At 49.7% G+C, this 25,408-nt stretch overlaps 1 protein-coding gene across 1 annotated transcript in view; it reads left to right on the top strand.

The window, feature by feature from the left end:
• The window catches only part of ASB18 (ankyrin repeat and SOCS box containing 18), a 75,781-nt gene extending 55,777 nt beyond the window's left edge, over nucleotides 1-20,004 (top strand). The window contains exons 4-6 of the mRNA XM_037850456.1: nucleotides 1,959-2,463; nucleotides 14,172-14,285; nucleotides 15,120-20,004. Coding sequence (XP_037706384.1) covers nucleotides 1,959-2,463; nucleotides 14,172-14,285; nucleotides 15,120-15,305 — 805 coding nt within the window. The 3' untranslated portion in view covers nucleotides 15,306-20,004. The remainder of the gene's footprint in view (nucleotides 1-1,958; nucleotides 2,464-14,171; nucleotides 14,286-15,119) is intronic.
• Nucleotides 20,005-25,408: the final 5,404 nt, after the last annotated feature.

Below are 25,408 nucleotides of genomic sequence, written 5' to 3'. Positions count from 1 at the left end.
TCAGAGGGAATGAAATGCAATTCAGGCCAAGAAAGGGTTTTAGGAGAGGCAGCAGTGTTGTAAAAATACAAAGGCCTGAAAATGTCCAGGGATTTTGTACTTGGAAGGTCCTGGTGGCCTTGATGAGAACAATTTCAGTGGGTGATGGGGAGAAGCAGTAAAGTATAGTGAGTGGAAAGTCAAATAGGAGGTGACAAAGTGGAGACGACAAGCAGGACACCCTGTCTTTGAATAAATGTGTCTTTAAGAAGGGGGAGCTGAGACAAGGTGTGGGTTGATAAGGGAGGGTGGATGGATGGATGGATGTTGGATGGATGGACAGACAAATAGACAGGGTCGGACAGAGTTGATCTTAATATGATAAAGACTGACTGGGGGGAGGGACCTGGAGAAAAGAGTAGATATTTGATGGAGCTGGGTCCCCAAGGAAGCTGAAGAGGACTAAACCTGGAGCAAGAGGGTAGAGAGGGATCCCCTTCCTTGAACATATGGAGGAAGGAGAGAACAACAGGTGATGTAAAGAGATCCCTCAGGGTTGGAACAGACTTGGGTGGAAGGCAGGAAGCCAAGGGAGCTCCTGGGAGAGCATCCATTCTTTGAATGAAGTAGGAGGGAGGGAGCAGACATGGGGGGGGTGCTTGAGGAGAACTATCAACATTTGGAGTAGCAAAGGGGAGGACTGAGGAGCTGACTTTTAACACTGAAAAGGATCACTGCCGGTCCCAGAGGTCCACCTAGGGCGGTGTTTCCTCCAACAGGGCTCGGCAGCCACAGGGAGAGAGAAGGTGGATGATGCATGGATTCCGGGTTGGAGGTGTGGCCATCAGGTGTAGGAGAAGTCCCAGAAGGTGAGGAAATTGAAGAGGCCAAGAAGGGAGATTGGAGTGCTGCTCAGGGAAGGAAGTGAAGCAGGGAAGGACTGAGAGTGCTGAGGGGTCCAAAGACTCAAGTCTCAAGAGAACTGGGGCCTGGGGTCTGAAGCCGGCATGTTGGAGTTAAAGGCTCCAAAGGTGGCGCCTCACAGTGATGGCGACATCCAGGAGAGGACCGCAGAGCGGGTGGCTGAAGGGGGCATGGGCTTGTGGCAAGGGCCAGCAGAACGGGGAAGGAGGGTTACATGACGCTCGGGCCAGGGTAGACCGAGTTTCCCATCTGTGCCCAGGTTGAAAAGTTGGGAGGTGGCCACTGGCGGTCTCCCCAGGAAGGTGGAGGCAGCTCAGAAGATGCTGCCCACCTGGGAGAGGCCAGTGCCTGGGGTTGAAGACAGTTTGGGAGTCAGGTGGTGGATCTGGAAGGCACTCAAGGCACCTACCTGTGGTGGAGATCACAGTCTCCCATGGGGTTCTGGAAACCCCAGACGGCCTCTGTGGAATTGGGTCCAGCCAAAATCCAGTCTGTTCCCAGAGGAGAGTCTGGTTGGAGCAAAGGTAATCCCACAATCAAGCATGGTGGTACTTCCACCTGCTGCTTCCAGAGCTGTCTGAGGTGTGCCTTCCACCTCCCCACAGCCCGGCAGTTTACAGGAAGGTTACAGGCAGGGCTGAAAACGACTCTGATGGTCTAAGGGGCTCTTCTTACCAGCGACTCCCAGGTCCTCAGCCTCCAGGCGTGGCAGAGCAGGGAACCAGTGCCTCCAACACGGTCGTTTGAGCCACACGGAGGGGCTACAGTTTCATCGTCAACTTGAACCCTGCGTGTGGATTCTTAGGACCCGTTCCTGGCTGGCACCACCATCTAGCGACGGTTTACCACGATCCCATTCTTAGCTCAGTTCGCCTTTAGCCCTGGCCTGGGACACCGAACCCACATCTTTTCTCTCGGGTCACCCTTGGATATTTTACGGCGAAAACGCACCCTGCAAACGCCAACCACCACATGGCGGGCGGTGGGGCGCCGGGGCGCGGGTTTCGGGGCGCCAGACGCCCCCCACCCCCACTGACCCGCTGGCCTCCCCGCAGGTGCGCGCAGGCGCTGCTGGAGCACGGCGCCTCGGTGCACCTCGCCGCCGGCGCCGCCCGGGACACGCCGCTGCACGTGGCGGCGCAGCGCGGCCTGGACGAGCACGCGCGCCTCTACCTGGGCCGCGGCGCGCGCGTGGACGCGAGGAACGGGCGCGGCGAGACGGCGCTGAGCGCGGCGTGCGGGGCGGCGCGGCGGCCCGACGAGCACGCGCGCTGCCTGCGCCTGTGCGCGCTGCTGCTGCGGCACGGGGCGGCGGCGGACGCGCGCGACGAGGACGAGCGCAGCCCGCTGCACAAGGCCTGCGGCCGCGCGCGCCACGACCTGGCGCGCCTCCTGCTGCGGCACGGCGCGGACGCGGGCGCCCTCGACTACGGCGGCGCGTCGCCGCTGGCCCGCGTGCTGCAGATGGCCGCCTGCGCGCCCCAGGCCGCGCCGCAGCGCTCGGTGCAGGCGCTGCTCAACCACGGGTCGCCCACCGTGTGGCCCGACGCCTTCCCCAAGGTAAGGCTGCCCGCCCAGGGCTTTCCCCGCGGGGACCCCTCTCTGCGTGCGAGCCGGGGTGCCCACAGCGCTTCTCACACTTGAGTGGGCCCGGAACCCCTGGGGACCGGTTGCAATGCAGATTCTGATTTCGTGAGTCTGTCGTGGGATCCAACGGCTGCATTTCTACCGAGCTTCTGGATGAGCACGAGGCTACTGGTCCTGGGACCACGCTTTGAGGAGCAAGGGCCCCTGGCTAGAGTCAGGATACACTTACCAGGTGAGGACCTCAGCGAGCAAACCAGAATGCATCCTTTCAAAATAGTTACCTGGGGACCCCAAGCCCTTACTGCTCTGATGCCCTCATGGTGCAAAATATTTTGGCAGCTCCTCTTTCAGTGTCCTTCTCAAAACAATGAAAATCAGTGTCTTGTCGCAGCTGGCATTTGATCCAAAACAAAATTACCTGATCTGCTCACACACCTTTTCAACGCTAGCACTTTACAGTTTTGCAAATTTCTCTCATCCCCTCCTCACCACGCTCTCCTGAGATGCGCCAGGCATCTGTGCATTAAGCCAAGATGCGCTTTTTCAGCCTTTGGTCTCACTCTACCTGGGCTCAGCCAGGTCAGGGATGGGTGGGGTCCTCAACCCACGCCCATTTTACTAGCTCATCCTTGCAGACTTGATTCTGAGCAGCTTGTTTCTTTGTCTACATGTCATATCTACCCTGAAATAATTAAGATGAAGAATAAAGACTTGTTATCAGAGAAAATACCCAAAAGACCAAAAATGTTTCCAAAAAAGAAAGTTCTCTAAATACTGGTTGGAATTTGAGATTGTTCTCCCCAAAAGACTTCTGTGAAGGGTAGTCCTTCCATCAGATGGAAAAGGTGGGGGGGGGGGGTGTAATTTAAAAAGTTATTCCTGTTACCTAAGATGCACCAATCATAGGCAGGAGACATATTTCGGTCTGGTAAGTTTTGAACAAATAGTTGCAAAGCCGTTTTCCAAAAAGGACAGTATTTAGCCATCTTTGAAATTCACATATTTCTCTCAAATGCTAACTTTGCATTATGGATGAATACAGAGTAAAGATTCTGTCTATAAAAGAGCAAGTGAAAAGTGGAAAATCTGCCCACACAACTCCTCAAGGGTTTCCCTTCTTGGCAAACATGATGATGATTTCCTGGCACTAAGCCTCAAACTATCTGAGAAATTCTCTGTGGCACTGTACTAAAGCAATGACTTCAACATAGTGGACTCCAGAAGGGGAAGAAAATGCCAGCCTTTTCGTACCCTATCACACATTTTATATTCGTAATTTGCATTTTACCATTTCCCATTACCAGCAGGCATCCTCCCTCTAAAATAGAAATGTGGAAACGGGACTTACCCACTGGCCCTCCAGTTTTCACCTTATTTTTATTGAGCCAAGATGCAGTTTTTCACCCATTGTCCTATGAAAGTGCATAAAGAACACAAGGCAAAGCAGACCTTACATGATGGTCACAGGTGGGAAATATCTGTGACAGATTCTCTAAAAGGAAAAAAGTCAATGTATTTGAGGGCTGACTAGCACTAGTCTTATCTTATATAAAGCTCTGAGAGCATTCCATTTGAGCGAGCCTTGCCGGGTTTGGAAATCCTAGGTGACCCCTGTGCAGGACTTCCCCAACTCCTGGTTTGAGAGGCAGAGACAAAGTCCAGTGCCCCCTCTCCCTCTCCGGTCTCCAGGGGCTCTGGTCTGGGATCCTCTGTGTCAGCAACACAGAAATGGGGGTGCACAGGGAGAGAGCAGGCTGAGGGTGAGTGTGGGTTTGGGTTTGAGTTTATTGTAGTGGAAAGTGCTTGACTCCAGGAGGTGACAATCAATCTGGTCCATCCCACACCACCGGGGGGAAGGAATTAGAGTTTTCTTGAGGAAACCAGAAAGCCTACCATTGCCCACCATTGCCTCCCTGCACGTAGCACAGTGTGGGGATATAAAGACCGCGGCCAGTGTTTGCTATTGAACAAAAGGGATTCCACTGTCTCCAGGGTGCGTGCCCTGGGGTTGAAGCTTTGGAAATGAAGATATGACCTCTTTGCTCTGAGGTCCCCACACCTCCGTGGGGCTCTCCCCCAGTGATGCTCACGAGGTCAGCAGCCACCAGCTCCCCAGCGCTCCAGGCCAGGAGCAGACTGGGGAAGGAAACGCATTCACCTCGCTGAGAATCCTCTAAGCAAAGGTAGACTTGCCTGTCATTTTCTAGCCTTGCCCGGGGACAAACAGAGCAAAACGGACTGGAAATAACAGCGGCAGCCTCTTCCTTCACCCGGGCCCGGGGCGAGTGCTCCCCCAAAGAAGGGGTCTAATCACTGGGCCTGAGATCAAAGGCACAGAGCGACCCGGCTCAGCAGCCCCGTGGAGCCCGCAGCACACGCTCAACCGTGCACAAAGATGCGGGCGGCAGGACCCGGGCCCCATGGCGAGGCGTACACAGAGGCACGCGGGGATGTCACAGAGCACGCCGTCCGTGGGCAGCAGCCATGCTTTAAATAGATGTAAAGAGACACCCACGGAGCTCGGAATTACTGAGGCAAAAGGTTTCACAGCGAGCTTATGACATAAATCACCGTTTCCCCATCCCCAGACAAAGGCGAGATCGCCGCGGCAGGCGCGGAGCAGCCAGCGGAGCAGCGCGCAGTGCTGTGCGCCAGACATCAAAGTGGGGGCGCGGCCCTCGGAAGCCAGCGTGTGGACGGGGCCAGGCCGCTCCGACACGCGGGGCCGCGAGGGCAGGCGCAGGCGGCCAGGTGGCGAGGCCGCAGCGGGGTTTGAAGCTGGAAGGTGTGGGGACAGGGGGGGCCCCAGGCCTGGAGGAGAGTGGGCAGGGCTGGCAGAGAATCACCTCCCCCGGCCCCCAGATGGACCCAGACTTGTTTTGCATGGGACACAGGTTGACTCTGTGTTTTGGGTGATGGACCCAGAATAAAGGGCTTTGCTGGAGTCAGACCCGGGTTCTCCTCCTCTATCTTACCTGGCAGACGATTCCGTGAAATGATGAAGGCAATTAGTACTACTTTTCTCATCCACTTCTTTGAAGAACACCTTTCTGGGCCCACCTCCAGAGTGGGATGTTGGAGGGCTCAGCCCAGCCCCGCTCTGGGAGCTGGAAAGTAGCAGAACCAACACTGGGCCCCACTGCTCTCTCCTGCCCCGCCCCCATGTCGATTTAGAAACTATCTTGACCCCCCCATCCTGATTAAGTGACCGGCTTTATTTGTCCCTTGAGGTCACAAGACCCCCTTCCATGACCACTTTTCATTTGCAGTCAACACATGTAGCTAACGCATCCTTGCTCCCCCATTTTGTGCTATTTCCCAAAAGAACTGGGTTACCTAAGGAGCAGGGGTCACGAGGAAACCAGAGGAAAGGCACATGCAGTTGCTCATAAATCTCAAATTCAGGTTCACCCACCAGCCGGGACACGCAGGGAGAACGCCAGCAGTGAGGGCTTCTCCCACGCCGCGCAGGTGTCAGGTGTGCTGCTCGCGGGCGTCCCCTCAGCACGTACTTATCCTTCAACAGACAGTTGCTGGGAACCACTGTGCTCAGAGCTGGAGTTGCAGTGGTAAACGGGAGCACACACGTTTCCTGCCCTCGTGGAGCTGCCCCTCCGAGGGGGCAGGGACAGATGTAAAGACGCTGCTGAGGGAGGTCCTGCAAAGCCAAGGCCCACGGCGCCGGGGAGCGACTGAATGGGGGGAACCAGAGGCTCCCCTGAGCGCTTAACGAGCGAGCCCAGGCCCCCCGGCTGGAGACTCAGCTGTGGGAAGAGGAGCGAAGAGCTTTCCGGACAGAAGCAGCAGCACAGGTCCTGGGGCCCAGGGGAGCATGGCACATGTGCAGCCTGAAAGCTGGGGAGGACACGGCAGGGAGGAGAGGCTGAGACCAGACAGGTAGACAGGGGCCTCGTTGAGGTACCTCTGTCCTAAGGACAATGGGATCTATTCAGTTATTTCCAGCAGGAGGGGTGACATAATCAAATTAGTGTTTGGGGGAAGGAGGAAAAGCCCAGGCTGTTGTGGCCGCGCAGGTGAGGCCGGGCCAGCCTGGACAGGGGGAGGTGGGGTCTGGGGGCGAGAATGGCAGATTCAAGAAACATCTGCACCTGCTGCCTTGCCTCACCTTCTGGGCGTTGGCCATGCTGAAAGTACAGCTCAAATCACAGAATTAGGGACGGTGACCTCACGCTCTCCAAACTTCACAGCACTTTGGGTGGGAGAAGGCTGGGGTAGCAGTAGTCGAGACCCATGTCCTGTCTTCGCAGGGCCCTGTGTGTCCCCTGCCCCCCTGGGAGGAGGGAGACGAGCCGTCATAAAGGATGTGTGTGTGTTTCTCTTGCTCTTGCTTTATTTCTCCGTCTACATATAAAGCAATGTGCCTGTGTGATTTCTCCCTTTAATTTTCTTTCTACCGCCTCATTAGCTGAAGAGCGCGCGTGGACACTAATGACAAAAGCATGTCAGAGTAATGTGGCAGCCGCCTCTCTGCAGACAGCAAGGAGGCAGCGGAAATTTTTAAACTGTGTTGGCGTAAAAATAATGAAGGCAGCCAGCTGCCTGGCAAATAGGAGGGGGCACGGCGCTGAGGGCCTGGGGAGGGGCGGTGAGCCCCAGAGAGGTGGAACAGAGGAGAGACAGAACGTGAATTCCCCGAGACAGGCAATAAGGCTTTGTCACAGTCTGTGACCCAGGGAGGGGGGGCCAGGGAACGAGCTGGGGCTTCTGCTCGGGGGGAGGGCAGCCCCTCCAAGGGACAGGGGATGGCCATGTTGCCTGCGGTCGGGGTGGGGCAAGGGAGAAGGCTGGTTGGGAGGTTGGGGTCAGCAAGGCCTGAGCAAGCAAGAGTGTCCTAGGGTGCCTGATAAACACCATCAGGCTCGACCAGGCGGGGTGCAGGGTGTTGCCTTAATGATGTGGTTTTCTCCCAACACAGAAGGGGGAGGACTGAAATCAGAGGCTGCTGTGCCGGAGGAAGTGACACTTCCGTGGTGGCCTCCATCGGCTGGTCAGGCACAAGTGGAGTGGGGCGAGGGCGTCAGGTTTGGCCGGGCTGGGGTGGAAGCCGCACGTCCAGTCATCTTCAGGCGCTGCCCCTGGGGTCAGCGCAGTGCCCCTCTGCAGCTTGGTCTTTCTTGCTCACTTTCTGCTTCTCCCAAGTCTGCTGAAGGTTGACTTGGGGATGGTAATGGATTGATGAACACAAATTTGGAGTAGGGAGGGAACCAGTAATGATCACTCTTTGATGTTCTTATGATTACCAGTTCAAAAAGGCAGTTGCCCCTATTTTTCTATAAAACATCTGTGAAGACACCGACATCAGGAAGGGAAGGAGGGGAAGGAAATCCACAGCACCAACAAGAAACTCTCGTGTGTGCCTTGGAGAAGAACCCAGGGTTCTCCACTACCCTTCCATGGAGTTCTCAGGCAATCACACAGATGTCATTTAAAAAATAAAATAAAATAAATACAGCCCGGCAGGCGTTCGGAGTTGCTCGTGTGAGGAGTTGGAGTCAAGTGCGGAGGCTGAAAGCAGCCTGATGATGATGGTGAGTGTGGAGGGGGGCCCGGCTGGGTGCCACACCCCTCCATCTGCCATCCGCGGCACCCCTCCACTCTCTAACCTGAGGGAAGAGAGGGACCATGGACCTCCCTCGGGTCTTCATCAAAGATGCGTGAAGAGAAAAAAAGTAATGGATTCATGAGAACATGCAGAAAAAGGAAAACAGGGCGCATCCAGAAAATATACAGGAAAACCATACCTCTCATCATAAGATCCAGAAGAAAGCCTCCGAATTGTGTGCCATCCTCCATGGAGTGCAAGAAGACACAGCTTCCACGACCCGTTAGAACAGAACAGGGTAAGACAAAAAGATAATGCAAGGTCCTGGAAGGAAGCTGGAGGAAATAAGTAAGTTAAACCAAGGAAGGAAGCTGGAGGAGGTTAATAAGTTAAACCATGGAAGGAAGCTGGAGGAGGTAAGTAAGTTAAAACAAGGAAGGAAGCTGGAGGAGATAAGTAAGTCATACCAGGAAGACCAAGGTCCGGTAGCAAGTCATGCTCCGGCCTCACTCTCTGCCCCCAGCTGTCTCAGTTCTCAGCCACCCGCCTCAAATTCTGCACCCCAACCAATATGATTTGCCCTTCCTCACCCCACGAACTTGGGAGGATCTGTTTCCTCTACCCCGGACGCTCTTGTCCCTAGAACTCTCTGTACGTTTTTTTTGCCTGCCAACTCCTACGCCATGTCCTGGGCTCAGCTGGGATGTCCATTCCCCCAGAAACCCTTCCCCGATGGAGCCATCAGAGCATCTCTGTAAGCCCAGGTCTGAGTTCGGTGCCATGTCTAGCACTTTGTGGCTCCCCCAGCATGGCCTCCTCGTGCAGTGTACCAGGGCAGCTGTTTGAAACTGCAGTGTTTGGAGCTGTAAAATCCCACCAGACACTAAAGTTCTGTGAAGGCAGGAGCTTCTTCCTGCCTTGTTTGCCACTGACTCACTCGGCCATACCACAATCCCTGGCTTCTAGTCAGAACTTGACACATATCTGTGGAAAGGATGGTTTGAAGGACGGGTTGTGAGAAAACAACTTGGTTAAAATATGGACATCTTATGTCATCATAAGGCAGGTAATAAAACTAAATGCAGATACCAAAAATTATCTCTGAAAGAGCTATGCACCATAGATTACGGCCATGGAATCATCATAGTGTGGAACCCAAACCTCGGGTGTTATTAAGGAAGGAGAAGAATTGGTTAAAAGAGAGATGGGAAAGAAGAGATAATGGCATAAATAGAACACAGAAGATACTATCTAGATAGATAAATATGGGTGATTGTTTTCCATTTTGAGGGTCATCACTAGTAGAATTTTAAATAAAATATACACTTCTACAAATACAAGACTGTGTAACAAAAATGAGGCAACAAAGAAACACAAAATGTAATAAATCATAAAGCCCACAGTGAGGCAAAAGAAATAAGACCAAATGGTTATTTATAATGGGTGCTTTATAATAATAAGTGTAAATGGCTTAAATTACCTATTGTCAATACAGAGACTCTCAATGTGAAACAAAGGGTTAAAGTAAAAGAATGGGTATAGGTAATTCTGGCAAAAAAAAAAAAAAAACTAATAAAATTTTAGAATCAGTGTGCAACATAGAAGAATTTTAGGTTGATACACAAAGTGGGAAAAAAGATTCTTTTGATACTGGCATAGGATAGAATCCATAGGGCAGATATAACCATCATGAACCTTATGTACCAAAGAAGGTTATATTAAAATGGAGGAACTGACTGTAAAATCCAGGTGACTTTTAATCCACATCTAGGTCTTTCACAGTTCAAGTAAACAAAAAAGCGTAGAAGCTCTAAATCATAAATGTGATAAATATACATTGAACTGTGAGGCCCCCAAACAGAAAGCAGCTTTATCTTCTTGTGCCCCCAAAGCAGATATTGCTTAAAATCTTAATGCTGTATACCAAAAATTAATAGTAAAAAATTAATAGTAAAAAGATAAGTTTCTAAAATAATTTGACTTTTTGAAAATTTTATCATACACTTCCAAATAAATAAATAGTTATTTAATTGCAGACTATTTTAAAAATAAAAACAATGAGAACACTACCTCAAAACTATGGCTTGTGATGATACCTGTGTTCAAAGGAAAACTCATAGAATTTCAAAAGTGGTTTTTATTATTACTTAAAAATATGTTACTCAATTAACTTTGCAGTTAATTCAAGAAGCTGGAAAGGGAAAGAGAACATATGTAAGGAGATGGAAGAAAGGAATTAATAAAGGCAAAAAATAATGGATTTGAGTATTTTAAAAGAGAGAACTGATCAACAAAATTGAATCGCTGGTCATGCTTTTTTTAAAAAAGAAAAAAAAAAAAAGACATATCCCCAGCAAGACTAAACACACAAAAAATTTTTAAGTATAATTACAGTGAATTTCAAATTTAAAAAAGGGTTGCTTATTCATAGATAGAGTGGAGATATCTCCCATTTGCTCTCCAGCTTTGCTTTTCACCTGCAAGGACTCTGTCTACAAGGCTCTAGCCCTCTGCTTGTCAGTTGGGTTTAGCCAGTGAAGTATCTAAGCAGGAAAAGAGAGGGAAGGAGAGTGACATCAAGGCATTTATTCCCTTGGGTCCCTCTTGGCTTCAGGCTGGTTATTTATCCCCAACCAAGAATCGCTGCTCCTGGTAAGACTGCCCACTCCACATCACTCTCACTCTTCAGGTCCAGGGGTAATGACGTGGCTACTACCAGCTCCAGCTCCCAGTACTGCACTGTCCCTTATACTTCCCCTGCACCCACACTTGGTTAAACAGCCTTTGTGTCAACAAACTCTCCTGGAATATATTGAATGTGCCATCTGTTTTCTACTGTTTTCTATTGGAACCCTGACTGATACATATTTAGAGGTAAATTTTTAGAATGAAGATTGTCTTCCAGGAAAATACAGATTAACAAAATTGATTCAAGAAGAAATCAAGGCGAAATATACCAATAACCATGGGAGTAAAATACCAGGAAATACATACAACTAAATGCCAACTTTAGACAGTTTCAAATGTAAGACCTATTATTTTGCAGTAGATGAAGATACATTATCTTCTTTTTCAAATATTCCAGAATATTAAAAAGATAGAAATCTTCTCAGTTTTACTAAGTTAACATAAAGTGATATTAAAACTTGACCAAAAAATAAAACTATAAACCCAACTTAGTTATTTAAAGAGACACCAAAATCTTAGCAATTTGAATCTGCCATTATATTTATAAGAATTAAGTGGTAACTTTCCTCTTATCAGAGTGATTGCTTGCTAACTTCCCAGACTCTCATCTCTTCCAGACCCTTGACCCTGTTTCCCCCTTTCCCTCTCCCTTCTCTCCATTTCCACTATCTCTTCTTGATGGGGAGAACACTACTGGAGAGAGACATCTGGGTTTGGGGTTCTTTCAGCTGATGATGTCTCATTTCCAGAGCACCCCAATGAGTGGGGCTGTGTCTGCAGAGCCAAAGGGTGTCTGCTGGACACCTCATCACTTGGTGACATCACACAGAGCCGAAGAGTTTCAGACGAGATGGGGAGGTGTGCTGATTTGGATTTATGATGTCCCCCCGAAAAGCCATATTCTTTAAAAATAATAATAATAATATACCATCACCAATAGAAGTTTGTTTCATGAAGGTAAAAGTCAGTCAAAATTAGAAAATCTTTGTGTATCAAGTTGGTAAGAGAAAAGTAAAATATGTGGCCACCTGGAAATAGAAAGGTATTTTCTTAACTCAGAGTAATGTCCTTTCTTCTAATTGACTCGGTGGTGAGCCCCAGGGACCATGCAAGCCAGCCTTCACTGCTGGCTCTGACCATTGCCTGCCATAAACATCAGTATCTGATCTTAGAAACATTGCTCTACATTAGTTGTCTCAACCAAGAAAGAGGGAAGGTAGTTTTATAACACTTGGTAAATCTTAGACCTCAAAAATACAACAATAAAGTAGCCCTGCCCCACCCCTCACCCACACCGAAAGAAAATCTAATCTGAATCTGATCAAGCCTCTAAATCCAACTAGTAATTTTCAGAAAACACGGTGGGGAACAGCATGTTAGACAACCCCGTAGGGACGCCGTCCGCAAAATCCCCACAGTGAGAACTCTATAGGCAAATACCCAGTTTCTTCAACGAATAAATCTCATTGAAAGAAAAAAAAGAGGCCAAAACATACACCACATCGACAGATCTCACTGTGTGGGCCTTATTTGGATTCTAATGCAACCAACAATTTTTTTAATTGTAATGGCATTTCAGAGAAATTTGTGAATTAAACACTGACTAGATATTAGATGGTATTAAACTATTGTTAATTTTTCTGGTATTACAATTTATTGTGTTCTATGGTTTTTTTTTAAAGGATCCTTTAAGAGATCCACTGAAATACTTACAGGTGAAATGACAGGATACATGGAAATTGCTTTGAAATATTGGAGGAGTGGCAAGGGGTGTGGAAGGGGAAGGATCAGCCATGGCTGGATGGTACACGGGGGTTTTTCATACTATTCGGTCTGCTTTTGTGTATGTACAAAACTCCCCATAATAAAAATAGTTTATTTCAAAAAAACAATAGCGTTTCCATCTTTATGATGAAGCTGATGGACTTGCTGCTTATGAAAATAGCATGTTTTATTTTATAATTTTTATTAGATAACACCAAGAGATTTCTCTTTTCTATTAAATGTAAGAAAGACAGAGTCAGTGTTGCTAGAATGACCAAAGCAAAACCTTTAATGTAGGTTCTTCTTAAATTTGGCCACTATTGATGAGGTGGGTCAGTATTTGTTCCAAAGAACAACATCTAATTAGTTTATTTCCTACCATTTCATTTTTATTTCTATTTTACCTCATTGCCGTTTCTTCACACAATCTTTAATTAGTTGCAATCTAGTCAACCCCCAGTTTCTTTCTTCAGATGAGAAATGCATGTGGCTACATAGAATCTCTTGCAATCATTATCCCTTCTCTTTTTCATCATGGACATCAGCATTGCCTTGCTTCCATAAACAAATGTGTTTTGAATTAACAAACCCATGTCAAATAACTCAAAGTGTGTATTTTTTTTCAGAGTAAAAATTGCATACATTTTATTTTAGTTGAATGAGCATTGTTTACCTATTCCTGAACTTTTCACAACCTTTTATACTTAATTGGTTAACTAGAAGGCTTCTGCAAAAGACAGTCTTATTTTGTTGTGCTGTTTTAAAATAATCTTTCTATTGCATTCCTGTCTTTTATTAATAGATTTTATGGTTAAAGTGACATGAGATTGAATTTGTCAGTTTTTACTATTTTAAATCTAGTTATATTTGAACCGAGATAGTGTAAGAAATATAAATTCTCAGTAGTTTCATTATAGAGATATGCTAATATATATGGTGTTTATATGCAAATGCTTACTTGAAAACAATACTTTTCATTTTCAACTAGATTTTAAGAATTAGTGTCATAAAGTAGCACCCTATTTCCCATTCTTATCATTTATATTCACTAGTATGTCTTCTTCTCTATGTCTTCAACTCTGAATTCCCAGTGCCTAGAGTGTTACTGACACACAGTCCACCTTTAATAAATATTTGGTGAATGAAATGCAAAAGAAAAAAAGGAAGAAATTCAACAGCAAAACTGTTCTTCTCCCCCATTTCTCAATTTCCTGGTCTCTTAAAAATTGAGGTAAGAATTGGGGAGCACTGTCTGCACCCCGACTTCCTCCCAGCAGACACTGGTTCCCTGCCTCTGCACGGAGCAGCTCTCTAGAGGCAAACAGGGCCGGGCAAGCCCTCAGCACCCTTGCAGGGAACCTGAAGACCTCAGAAACTTTGCTCAGACTTTTCATACTCACCCATCGTGGTGGGCACAAAGGCTCCACTGTGGGTGATGCCTCGGCTCGTTTGTGTTTCGATTCAGGCGGTTCGTCCACAACCCTCTTGTCCCTTCACCCTTGGTCCCGGGTGGCAGAGGCTGTGTGAGGTTGTTAGCTCAGCCAGGCCACGTGGCGAGGAAGTGGCGGACGTGGGGCTCAAAGGTACCTGCCTCCGTCCCGCACCGTCCCCACGTGGCCCCACAGGCCAGGCCACCTCAGCCTCGTCTCCCACCTCCTCCCACCAGGTGCTGAAGAGCTGTGCGTCGGCCCCTGAGGTCATCGAGGTGCTTTTCAACTCCTACTCTCAGCTCCGCGTGTCCGAGTCCTGGAAGGAGGTGATTCCGGAGGAGGTGTTTCAGGTGAGGGAGCTGCCGCCCCTTACCCGCCCCCACGCTGTACAACTTTCTTGTTCTCTTTTTCTGCTTTTCCACGTGTGGAGTGTTGCACTGATATCCGAGTAAGTTGGAAACATCTGAAGAAGAAGGAAAGAGAAAGGGAAACGGGTTGTGTGTGCACATTTCTGTTCTTAGGTTTTTTCCCTGGAAGCCCTAAAAAGTCACACAGTCAAGAGCCTCTAGTTGTAGTCAGGAAGTTGTTGGCTGCAAACGTCCAGAGAAGGGTGGGCCTGGAAGCCGGCTGGATCCAGAAGTTCTGGCTCCGGTTGATGAGGGGTAGTCTAAGCTCCGTGAGTCAGCTTCATCTTCTTTGCTTCTGTACACAGCAAAGTTCACAAGTGACTGTCGATTAAAAAACAGTGAGGACACTTTTTTCTAGAAGCTTCTAGAAAATCCCTCCGACCATGGTTTATGGACTTGAGTTGTGTGCACATTTCGAACCACCAGAGCAATACCATGTGCTGATTGGCCTAGGCCTGGGCTTCCGGGCCAATTGCTGGCCAAAGGGAGGGCTTGCCCTGACTGGAGTTGGAGGGGTGCTGTGGGGTGAGGGTGGGGCAGAAAGGAAGCCACCCCAAATGGAGTTCCCTCCAACTTCAGCAGGAGCCACACTTAGAAAAATGCACAACCCTCTTGGTAGAGGATGCCTCTTACGAAACAGGGCTCCTCTGTTCCGTTTGGTTATCTGGTATCTGCTAGGCACAGAAAGGGTCCGTGTGTGACGGGGGCCGTCTGACATGGAAACGTGTCTGTCCGTGGCATGTGCAAACGCTGATGCCGACATGCTTTCCTTCCTAGATGCATCTGACTTTCTACCAGTCGCTCTTTGCCTCCGCCCACCCCCCACGCTGTCTGCAGCACCTCTGTCGCTGTACCATCCGGAAACTGTTTGGCAAAAAGTGTTTTTGCCTCGTGCCCCTGTTACCCTTGCCAAAATCTCTGCAGAATTACCTCCTCTTGGAGCCAGAGGGTGTTTTGCACTGAAAATGAGAGCCTCCTGTTTTCAACGTCGTCTTTACCTTGAAGCTGCCGGATCCTGCAGCCTCAGGGTCGCCTCCAAATGTAATTTGTAATAAAGGTTCTTTCTACCTCTCTGGGTTGCTTGCAGGGAAGAAAGGAAATTGCAGGTATCAGACCATCATAAAGTACCTTTCGATGGCTACTGAACTAAAAGGTATATTTATTTTTCCGAGTTGTGTCTCCGCCCCCAGTGAGTTAGCAACATACATGCTGCCAGCCCAGTCTGCAGCCCCCTGCCCCACAGGAAAGGCCTCCACCTCTCTGGGGCCTGGCCACCGGAGAGGCTTGTCCCCAGAGCGTGACAGCTGCCTGTGCCGAGAGGGGCCACGTGCTTCCATAACGAGGGCCTTCCCAAGCACCTGCTGGTGCTTCTGGCCCAAAATAGTCCGGAATTCCCTAGAAGGACATTGGAGGGGTGGCGAGCCAGACATTTGGAGCCTGAAGTCATCTTCTCTGTGACGCACTCACCAGTCCCCAGTTGACCCAGCTCCAGGTCACAGTCCAGGGAGCCGGAAGCCAGGATTAGACACCGCTGCTAGAGGTCCCTAGGGGCACGGTCAGCTTGGCCTGGCCACCACATGGCAAGAGAGATGTCCTAAAGGTCAGGACGCTCTATGGTCTTCCCCCAAGGACACGCGCTGGCCCCCTCTTTCCCAGGCACAGCTGAGTGCCGGGTGCTTCTGGGCCGAACCTCCGAGTCAAGGGAGGCAACCGCAGGAGTTCCAGCTCCAGCAAAGTGCTGCAGTATATGGTGGCCTGCTGGGTCCAGGGGCGTGGGAAGGAGGGCAGGTGGGTCCCCCAGCATGGTGAGCCTCAGGAAGGAGGGGGCCAGGCTAAGCCTTGGTGGGTGGTCAGATTTCTGCCCACAGAGCGATTTGACAGCACCCCCAGCTCCTTCGGCTGACCCACCACCACATCCTGCCCTTGGCAATGGACAACTGACCTGTCCTACAGAGAGCAACGTGGCACGGCCCCAGGGCCCCCTGACACCCCTCCAAGCAGATGTCTTCCCTCCTGAATAGACATCTGGAGTCACTTCTGAACTAAAAGGAAAACGCATACAAAGGCAGAAAGGTACAGCAAGGGAGGGCAGGAGGCAGAGCATCCTCGGGGCAGCCGGAAGGAGGCAAGGCAGTGGAGGGGTGCGGATGGGGCGGCCTTGGCCTCCAGACCAAGGATTCCGAATGTCGTTCCACAGGCTGGGAGGAGCCGCAAGGCGGGTGAGCAGATGCAGCCTGGGGTCTGCAGGGGGATGACTGTCCTGGACAGTGGGGATGTCCTGGGGTCGGGCTTCGGCACCCAGCTCCGGAAGCAGGCGGGACTTCGGGTCACTGAGCAGCGGGGCGGCAGTGGGAGAGTTCCTTCACTCAAATCAGCTGCGGCTTGCTTCTCTGTAGAGGGGAAGCATCCGGGCCCGTCTCAGGGTTGGGGTTCCGTGAGAAAATGGATGTGAAGCAGGGTTCCCCGACGCCAAGGGGATCTTGTTGACAGGCGGAGTGTGACCTGGAGCTCTGGGCTGGGCCCGGGGTTGTGTATTTCCAATGAGGCCAAACTGAATTAGGGGGAGCGTTTACACTCTGCACTGGGATCCATATAAGCAAAGGAAATTTGGACACGCCACTAGAAATCACAGGAGGAGACAGAAGGGGACAGACGACCCTGTGACAGAGGCAGAGACGCATGGCCTGCAAGCTACCAGCTCATGGACTTCAGGGATGGCACAGCCGACGATACCTGGATTTGGGACTTCTAGCCTCCAGACTGTGAGCCAATAAATTCCTGTTGTTTAAGCCAAAATAATAATAATTAATTAATTAAAATGACCAAAATTGTTTCCAATTTTTTTTTCCAAATACCAGCTTAAAAGCAACAACACGAATCTCACGTCTCCCCATTACAACCCAAAATGCCCCTACTTTGAAGGAATTCTTTCTTTTCCATCAATTTCACCCCTAAGGAATTTCTTTTAAAATGGAGTTGCTCCTAGGAAGAGCTGTTACACGGAGTTCCTCTGGGATGACTCATTCACGCATCCATCAGTCCTTTGCGCCTTCATTTAGCCGAGCCTATGGGAGCCAGCCGGCGGCCCGAGCTGAGGACCCATCCTTGAACAGGACAGACCAGAGCCCAGAGCCAAGCGAAGAAGGACGGATTGTCAGAAGGACACGGTTGCTGGGCAGGCTGGGGCACATCCCAGGAGACATGGAGAGGGACAGTTTCCCCTCTTGGCTGTTCTCTCCCCGACTGCCCCTGCGTGGAAAGAGGACTGCTGTGTCCCCACGGCAGTGGCATTTTGCACACTGGGCAGCTTCTGCTGTCACTCGCCCTGGGTCCTGCGGGCACTCGGGAGAGCTCTGTGATGCGCGCCCTCCACCCTACACTGGTCCAGCCAGTACCGTGTCTAGCTGTATTGAATTATAGTGTCCTCCAGCCTACCACTCTTGGTCCACACGGACCCGTGAGCAGCACTAACGTAACAATGAACAGAATCTCCTAAGATGTCAAGAGTCCCTTCTCCTGCCCCCCAACTTGCCAGGGACATCAAGTCTGCAAAAGAATTACTGGGGAATAAACCAGCACTGGAAATTAATTTGGAATCACCTTGGGTCTAATGCCTGTTGAGATGTGCTAAATACTGTTCCTGAATCGGAGCCAAGACTGCATGGGGCACAAATGGTAGAGTTGTTGTTTGGGGGGATCTTAATCATCAAATTGTATAGATTGCAGAATAATTGCTAATGCAGCCAAAAAAAATTAACTGATATACAGAATTTGTTGTGTGTTCTTCCTTGCTCTATGCTACTTGTCTCAGGAAGTTCTAAAGTTAAGAGATTTGAATAATTCCACATAGAGGAGGAGGAGGAGAAGAAAGAGACAGAAGAGGAGGACAAGACAAAGAGAAAAGAGTGAAAGAGGTAGAGGAGCAGGGAGGAAGGAGGAAGGAGGGAGGGAAGGAAGTAAGTTAGTTGAGATAAACATCCTGAAATCCATTCTACTTTGAAGCTAGAATGATCCTGGCTTACTTTTTTCCCAGGAAATACCTACAACTAAATGCCAATATCCTGGTATTTTGGGTTAAAGTATCTGAAAATTGTTCCTTTTTTAATAGTTCATATTGAACATCCTTATTTTTCTCTTTTAGTATACTACATAAACTCAAGTCCAAAAGACCTAACATTTTTACATGAAATTTATTTATTTTTTAATGACGCATTCATACGATTCGAAATTCAGAAGGTAACAGGAGGGTCGATGATATCTTTACCTGCTATTTCTATTTTTTAAAAAAAGAAAGAAGGATATTTTCCCCAAACTTTTGTTGCATATCTCTGACTATTACTTGTTATCTGACCACAAAGAATTTTTAAATGCACAAGTGAAGTTCTCCACCATTACTGGGCCCCCAGACACAACCCACAGTCCAGGGGCAATTAGCACACAGGCGTGGGTGTGAGGTTTTATGTGTGTGTTTAAAATGCTGAATGCATCATTGTGCTGATCTTTTTAGCATGTTTGTCTCAGTTTAATTTTAAGTTACTTGATAATCATCAATTCAGGATATTTTGAAGAAAATCAAAACTAATGACTCTTTTAGTCTAAGAAACATTTGCTATTTCCAGGAACTGTATTACAATCATCACATCTCCAGTCTCTGAACTAACCCTTTAAATACACGTGTTCATGGGGCAGGCTGTTGAACTTTTGCAAAGAACACTTAACCCTCCAAGGAAATGGTGTAAAACACAGATTTGGCAAATGAGCTGGTCCGCTCCAGTGACCCGGCCTCCTTGGCTTTTTAAGAGGTCTAATCACTGCAGTTGCGGATGTGATCAGCTCACCAAGTGCTTTTCATCTTTTAAGGGCTTCCTGCAGACCAAGTGATAAACCAGGAATGCTGCATCTTTTATTCCATTATTTCAAGGGCAGTCAAGTTTTCTACATGCAGTTGGGATATTCAGAAGCCCCAAAGTTTTAACTATAGCCAATACAATATTTTGTTTCTGGATTTAAGTATTAGTTTGGGAAAATCAAAGTACTTTTCCAACTCCAGTACTTGCCTTGAAATTATTAACATCTTCGCATTTTAAAGTAAGAATTAATTTCATTAAATTGCTAAAATAGGCCTGAGGTAAATTCCAAGCTCCCACCATAGATTGCACAGGCTGTGAAATGCATTTTCATAGAATCCTGCAGGTGGCGCCATAAGCAAACTTGTCTTCCGGGGGTCCATCCACCTACTCTCCCCAGAATTAAAGAGAGGATGGAAAACAGGAAGAAAGATTTTAGCTCCCATGATAAAGGAAGGGGAGGAGAGCGTAGGAAAATGACATCTCCATAAAGCAGCATATAGAATCGTGCTGCTAAAATAAAAAAAATCAGTAATTAAAATATTGATTATGGAATTGACTACATCCTCTCTATTAAATAAGCACATTTTATAGGCAATATGTTCATAAATAAATACAATTTTAAGTGGACTCTTTTATGATGCCATAATGACAACCCAATCCTCATTTGTGTGTTAAACATGTTCCTTAACAAAATTATACAATGTAACTAGCTGGATTTTTCAGCCTTCATCTAATCTTCTGCAGTCCTAACACTCTTTGCTTAATCACTCCAATAAAAAGAGTAGATTTCTTTGTAATGCAATTTGTAAGCAATAAACATGATTGAGAATGTAGCATTTGCTGTCGACTGTGTTTAATGCGGGGTTTTAATTTGGTGTGTAATTATTCATTCCGTGGGCTCTTTCCCTGCTCTGAGCAAAGTTGGTAAGTTTGGAGAACATTGGGCAAACGGGTTTTGGTGTCTTTTATGCAAGCCAGAGTTGGATGCAGTTGGTCTGGAGAGAGAACATTTTTGTATCTGCTAAAGACAGGAGGTCACATTAACTCATAATACAGACACATAAAAATGTGATTATGGGTTCTAAACAGAACGCAGTAGGCTCCTAGTTAACACAATGAGATTTCTAGGAAGTGATGCATAAATTCTTCAAAAATGACACATTTCTCACGTTTCATTCCAATTAAATTACTGAGGCAGCTAACAGTGATGAACCCAAAGTACGGGGGTAAAATGAGGGTTTTCTTCTGGTAACTGTATCACTGTGAAAGCATATTTTTATGAGAAGCAGTTAATATTAAGCTATTATTTTTCAACTATGCTGGAAGGGATGTTTTGAGCCTTCCTTTTCAAGCTCTCCCCAGAAGAGCCTGTTCCTTTGTTTCCTGGGTTTGCTAATGCAAAGAGGGAACTGCTCCGCTGGGCACACCGTCCCCCACCCCCCCCCATTCCCTGGCTTTGTAGAGAAAGGGACAAACCCGGAAAGGGGGTCCCCAGGGTCAGTCCCCAGGGTCCGGGCCCAATCGCTGCCGGGGTCGGTGGGACCCAATGACGCCCGGCGCTGGACTCGCTCCGGGTGGTGCCGGATGCTGGGTGGGAGACGTGGCGCTAGCACCCACCCGCGATCCGCGAACGCGCGGGGTTCGCCCACCCGCGCCTCCGGCACCCAGCCTGGGCCTGGGCCTGGCGGCCGCGCGGTAACTTCGCCCAGTGCGGGCCCACTCGCCGAGGGGGGCGCTCTCGGGGTGGGGGTGGGGGGACGCGAGGCGGCCGGTCCTCCCAGGGCAGCCCCGGACCCCCGCCAGGCATCAAGGGGTGCGTGGAGGGGGCGGGGGGCGGTGGTCGGGCCCTTATCCCATCCGAGGCTCGCCTCTCGGGGCAATGAAGGGTTCAGGGCTGCTCCCCGGCGAAGGGCGCCCGAGGAGCGCGGGGCCGCCCTGGGGGGTGAGGGGGGAGGGGAGGCGGGAGGGGCGCTGGAAGACAAAAGAATCTGAAGCTTTAAATTCAAAAAGATGCTTCGAAAGCCTTGTCCTGGGGTTTGAAAGGCGCACGGAGGACGGCGGCAGAGCAATCCCAATCAGAAATGCGATTTGAAGTCCTAATGAACTTGATTGCGTGAACATTTATAATCCCCCATGGCCCTAAATGAAATCAGATATAATCAGAAGATACAGGGAAGGGAGTGTTTACAGCCCCGCGCGGCTGCGGGACCGGGAGATGCGGCTCCAGTATTGATGTCGAAAATGATGGATAACGCGGGAATGGCAAATATACTATTTGTCTAATGGCTCGGCAATTAAATTCCCCTGTAAATGACCCATGCCTCATTTCATCCTAATCTATGGAATTTTGATTGAATTCGTCAGCTCTAATTGAAAAATACTGCACTTTAATGTCTGCATTGCAGTTTCAGGACGAGAGTGGTTTTAATGAGACGGTGCCCCCCTGACCCGGGAATATTTGAGACTTTTATTCGGAATTTAAAGCCAGAAGATTGCTCAACTGAGCCTTGTGATTTCTCTCCCACAGCCACCTCGGTCTCTCTCCAGACGCGATTTAATAAACGCATTTGAGGATAAATGTGTCCCCGACCCTCGCGCACGTCTAGCATCCAAGGGGCACCCCCTCTCCGGGATAAGTGCAGGCAGAAGACTGAGGGGCGCTTAGAGGACGGGGTCTGCCCCTCCCCGGGGCCCAGGTGACCCCGGTCCTTCCTGCCACCTGGGCCCCGGGCCCTTTCGGGGACACCTGCTTCCACCTTCCGGGGCCAAGACCCGCACCCCCCCCCCCCCACACACACAAGACGAGGCCTAACTGCCCGCGACCTGCGCACCCCGAAATAGGGCCGGGCCCCACGCGTTCTATATGCAAATAGCAAGGCGAAGCCATCCTCGAGAAATTAGCTACTTGCTGAAGCATATTTACTAGATTGAAATGAATTAAGGAGAAACATTTTAAGTCGTGCAAACGAGATAATTGGGCTGCATTAAAACTGGGGGTAAAAAAAGTCGGGGGTGGGGAGGTAGAAGCGCGCGTGGGCACGAGGCCGGGCCGTGCAGCGACCCGAAGTCCCGGAGTGTGAGAGACGGATCCCCGCGGGTACCTCGGCGGGTAACAGCCCGGCTCCCTAGCTCGGAGGGGCCGATCCCGGGCGCGGCCCGCAGTGGGCGCCCTCGAGCCAGGGTCCTGCGGGCACGAGCAGAGTCCCGGAAAGGGAGGGGGAGGGCGGGGTCAGCCCTGGGTCCTTCGCCCGCATCTCAGGCCCCGCCCTCCAGCCTGGTGCACCCCTCCCACCCCTTCGCAAGCTTCAGAAGCCCGGGGTGGGGATGGGGTGGGGCCTGTGGGTGGGGCGGGGAAGGAGGTCACATTGCACGCGTTGCCCATCCCCTTCTTAGATGAGGAATGTCCGAGGTTTGTTTCCTTGCACAACGTACACACAGCGTTTACAGATCTTTTATTCAAAATAAAACACAACAAAATGGCATGCAACTCATTCCCCGGGCAGGCAGCGCCTCGCGCCCTTCGGAAGCGGGACTTGGTGGTGAGTCCACGCTGCAGAGCGTGCTCCTGGGTCCGGGGACCGTCCCCGCGTCTCGGCCTGAAGGGGGCAACGCTGCACCTTCCGGGGGTGCAGCGCGATGGGACCGCGCTCTTCCCGGGGAAGGCGCTGGCGTTGGTAGATACTACACCGCACCCTGCTCTTTTGGGGGCCTGGGGGTGGCTTTTAAATATTCAGAGTCGTGATCAGACGCTGCGCTCAAACGGACTTTCTCGCTCAGAGCGCACAGGCTGTCGCCCTGTTCTCCGCCCCGCGCCCACGCAGCTCTCTGCAGCGCCCTGCGGACCCGCGTGCGCACAATTTGGCTACCGCCTCGTGAGCGCTCGCTCCCGGCCAGGCGCTCTGTCAAGGCGACACCACGCGCTCTGGCTGAGTCCTGCGACAGCCCGTGACGTAAGCGCTTCCTTATCCCCGCCTTGGGGGCGAGGTCAGGCCTTTGCGGGGAGGGGGCCGGGTTCCCGCCAGTTCCGCAGATGGGACAGCAGAGGTGGAGCCCAGCGGTCAGACGGCTCCGCCCAGGATGAGTCCGCGAGCCAGGAGACCCCGCCAGGGGCCTCACAGAGAGCCGAGGTGGGTTTTCTATGATCATGTTCAGATTCTCATCTTCCTTCCCTTGAGCAATAGCGGAGGTCTCATTTTTTTTTCTTCGCTTGTACCAAAGGACTCTTTTGTGGCCTAGACGTTTACAATGGAAAGAGATGGATTTTTTTTTCCTTGTTCAGCTGTCGTCATGATCCTCCATGAAGGGGGGCACCCGCACCCTCTTCTCCCGGGAACTCGGAGCCCAGCTCGCCCGAGGGCAGATGCCATTACTTCCATGGTCCGTAGGGGGCGCGTTGGAGCCCGGAGTGCTTTGCCCACCCGCGGTGTTTTCAGGCTGTTTCTACTTCAGAAACTGCGAAGCCTTTAATAAAAATGCTTCCTGCCATTCCCTCATTAATGTATTAGAATCTATAATACTTGTTTGAGTATGTTTACCTTGTTAGACTAATAAAAATGTGTAATGTAAAATTTGGCTTGCACAATACATTATTCAGTTCATACATTTAAAGTATGAATTTTCAGTCAACTTAGGATGTACTCAATGAATTGAATCCAAACCTAACAAAAATGAAGTCTCCCATCTGTTTTTGTTTTCACACACACACACACACACACACACACACACACACACACACACGCATACACACACCCCAGTTTAACTGGGTCTGCAAGAAACTTAAGAACAGGACAAAAATGTATAATAACCAAGAAATAGACTAGGATCCCACAGTAACAGAGATTCCAAAAATACTCAAGCTGTTTTGAAAAAGGAGGGACAGGGTGGGATAAGGAGGGGAACTGGTCCTAAACTAAATGAATAAATCAAACTTGGTCACGTGGTGTCCAATCACCTTCATCTTCTGAGCCATCATGATCAATTCCTGCTCCTTCTGAAGCTCCATGTTCATTATTGTCACGGACGGAAGGTTTGTCTGGATAGAAATAAGCCAGATTGCTTCTGGCTTTGGTTCGCTTCCCAGCTGAGACCAGTTTTGCTCAGATGCCAGGACCAGGAGAGCTGGGAAGCAGCCGGCGTGGGAGAAGCACATCCACGGAGCTTCACCTCTGCTCTGCTACCAGCGCTGTCACTGCCTTCGATGGCCTCTCTGCTGTGGCTCAGAACAGGCAACAGACACCACCACCACCCACCAACACCCCCACCCCCATCCACCCCCACCCCCACCACCCCCGCACCCACCACCCCACCACCACCACCCCCGAGCATCCAGAGGTAGCCCCCCAGCCCTGAACCTTCTTTCTCTTCTGGCGTCAGTGGCAGTTTTCCCTGGAGGTAGCAAAGCATCTTGCTCTGGCTTCAGTGTTGAAGGCGCTGCAGGAAAGTACCACCTGGTCTATGTGAAAAACTTCCCCTTGCAGGGGTGATTTAAAGTCATTGTGTAGAATAAATACTAGTACACACCTTTCCTTTCATTCTGTGTTCTTTATTCCAAGACAAGAGACCACTGTCCCTCAACACATGCATGCACACACACACAAAACACACACACACACACAAAACCTCGCTCACACACACAAGGATAACATGTCACATGCAAAATGGTTTCATTTCCTACAAAACCCCAAAGTGTTCCTTAGGGAAGCATGAGGGACAGCATTCCAGTTTTCTGGATTTTTCCCATTGCACCTCCAAGAACTACTCTCTTCCTGACTTCCTCATTTCCCTAACAGATCTACATGTCCTCCAGCAGGTTGTTCATTTTGGAGCTTCTGGTTTATTCTCTGACCTTGTTCCTGGTTCTTTTTCCCTAAAGTTTGGGAACTTCGGGCCACACCCATAAGGAGGATGTAATTGTTCCTGGCAAAGTTTATGCAACTTGATTTCTCTGTATTTTTTCAGATGATAAGCAACTGGGGGAAATTCAAAGGTTCTTCAGTTTCAAAGGCCAGTAATCTCTGCGATCATGATCAAAAGGGGGCTGTATAAATTGCAAACCTAAGCAGCAGGAAGGATTACAGATCTAGAAACAAGATGCTTTCCTTCCTACACATCCATTCTGACCTTCTCAGGCAACGGCAGGGAATGATGAGGACAGTAAATGTGTATGATTTTAAAATGGAACATGTTTGAATGGCCTCAGCCAGCAAATACAGGGGC

This window comes from Choloepus didactylus, chromosome 9 (genome assembly GCF_015220235.1).
Source record: "Choloepus didactylus isolate mChoDid1 chromosome 9, mChoDid1.pri, whole genome shotgun sequence".
Classification (NCBI taxonomy): Eukaryota; Metazoa; Chordata; class Mammalia; order Pilosa; family Megalonychidae; genus Choloepus; species Choloepus didactylus.
Note: the sequence above shows the minus strand (reverse complement) of the source record. Positions and strands in the feature narration are given on the sequence as shown.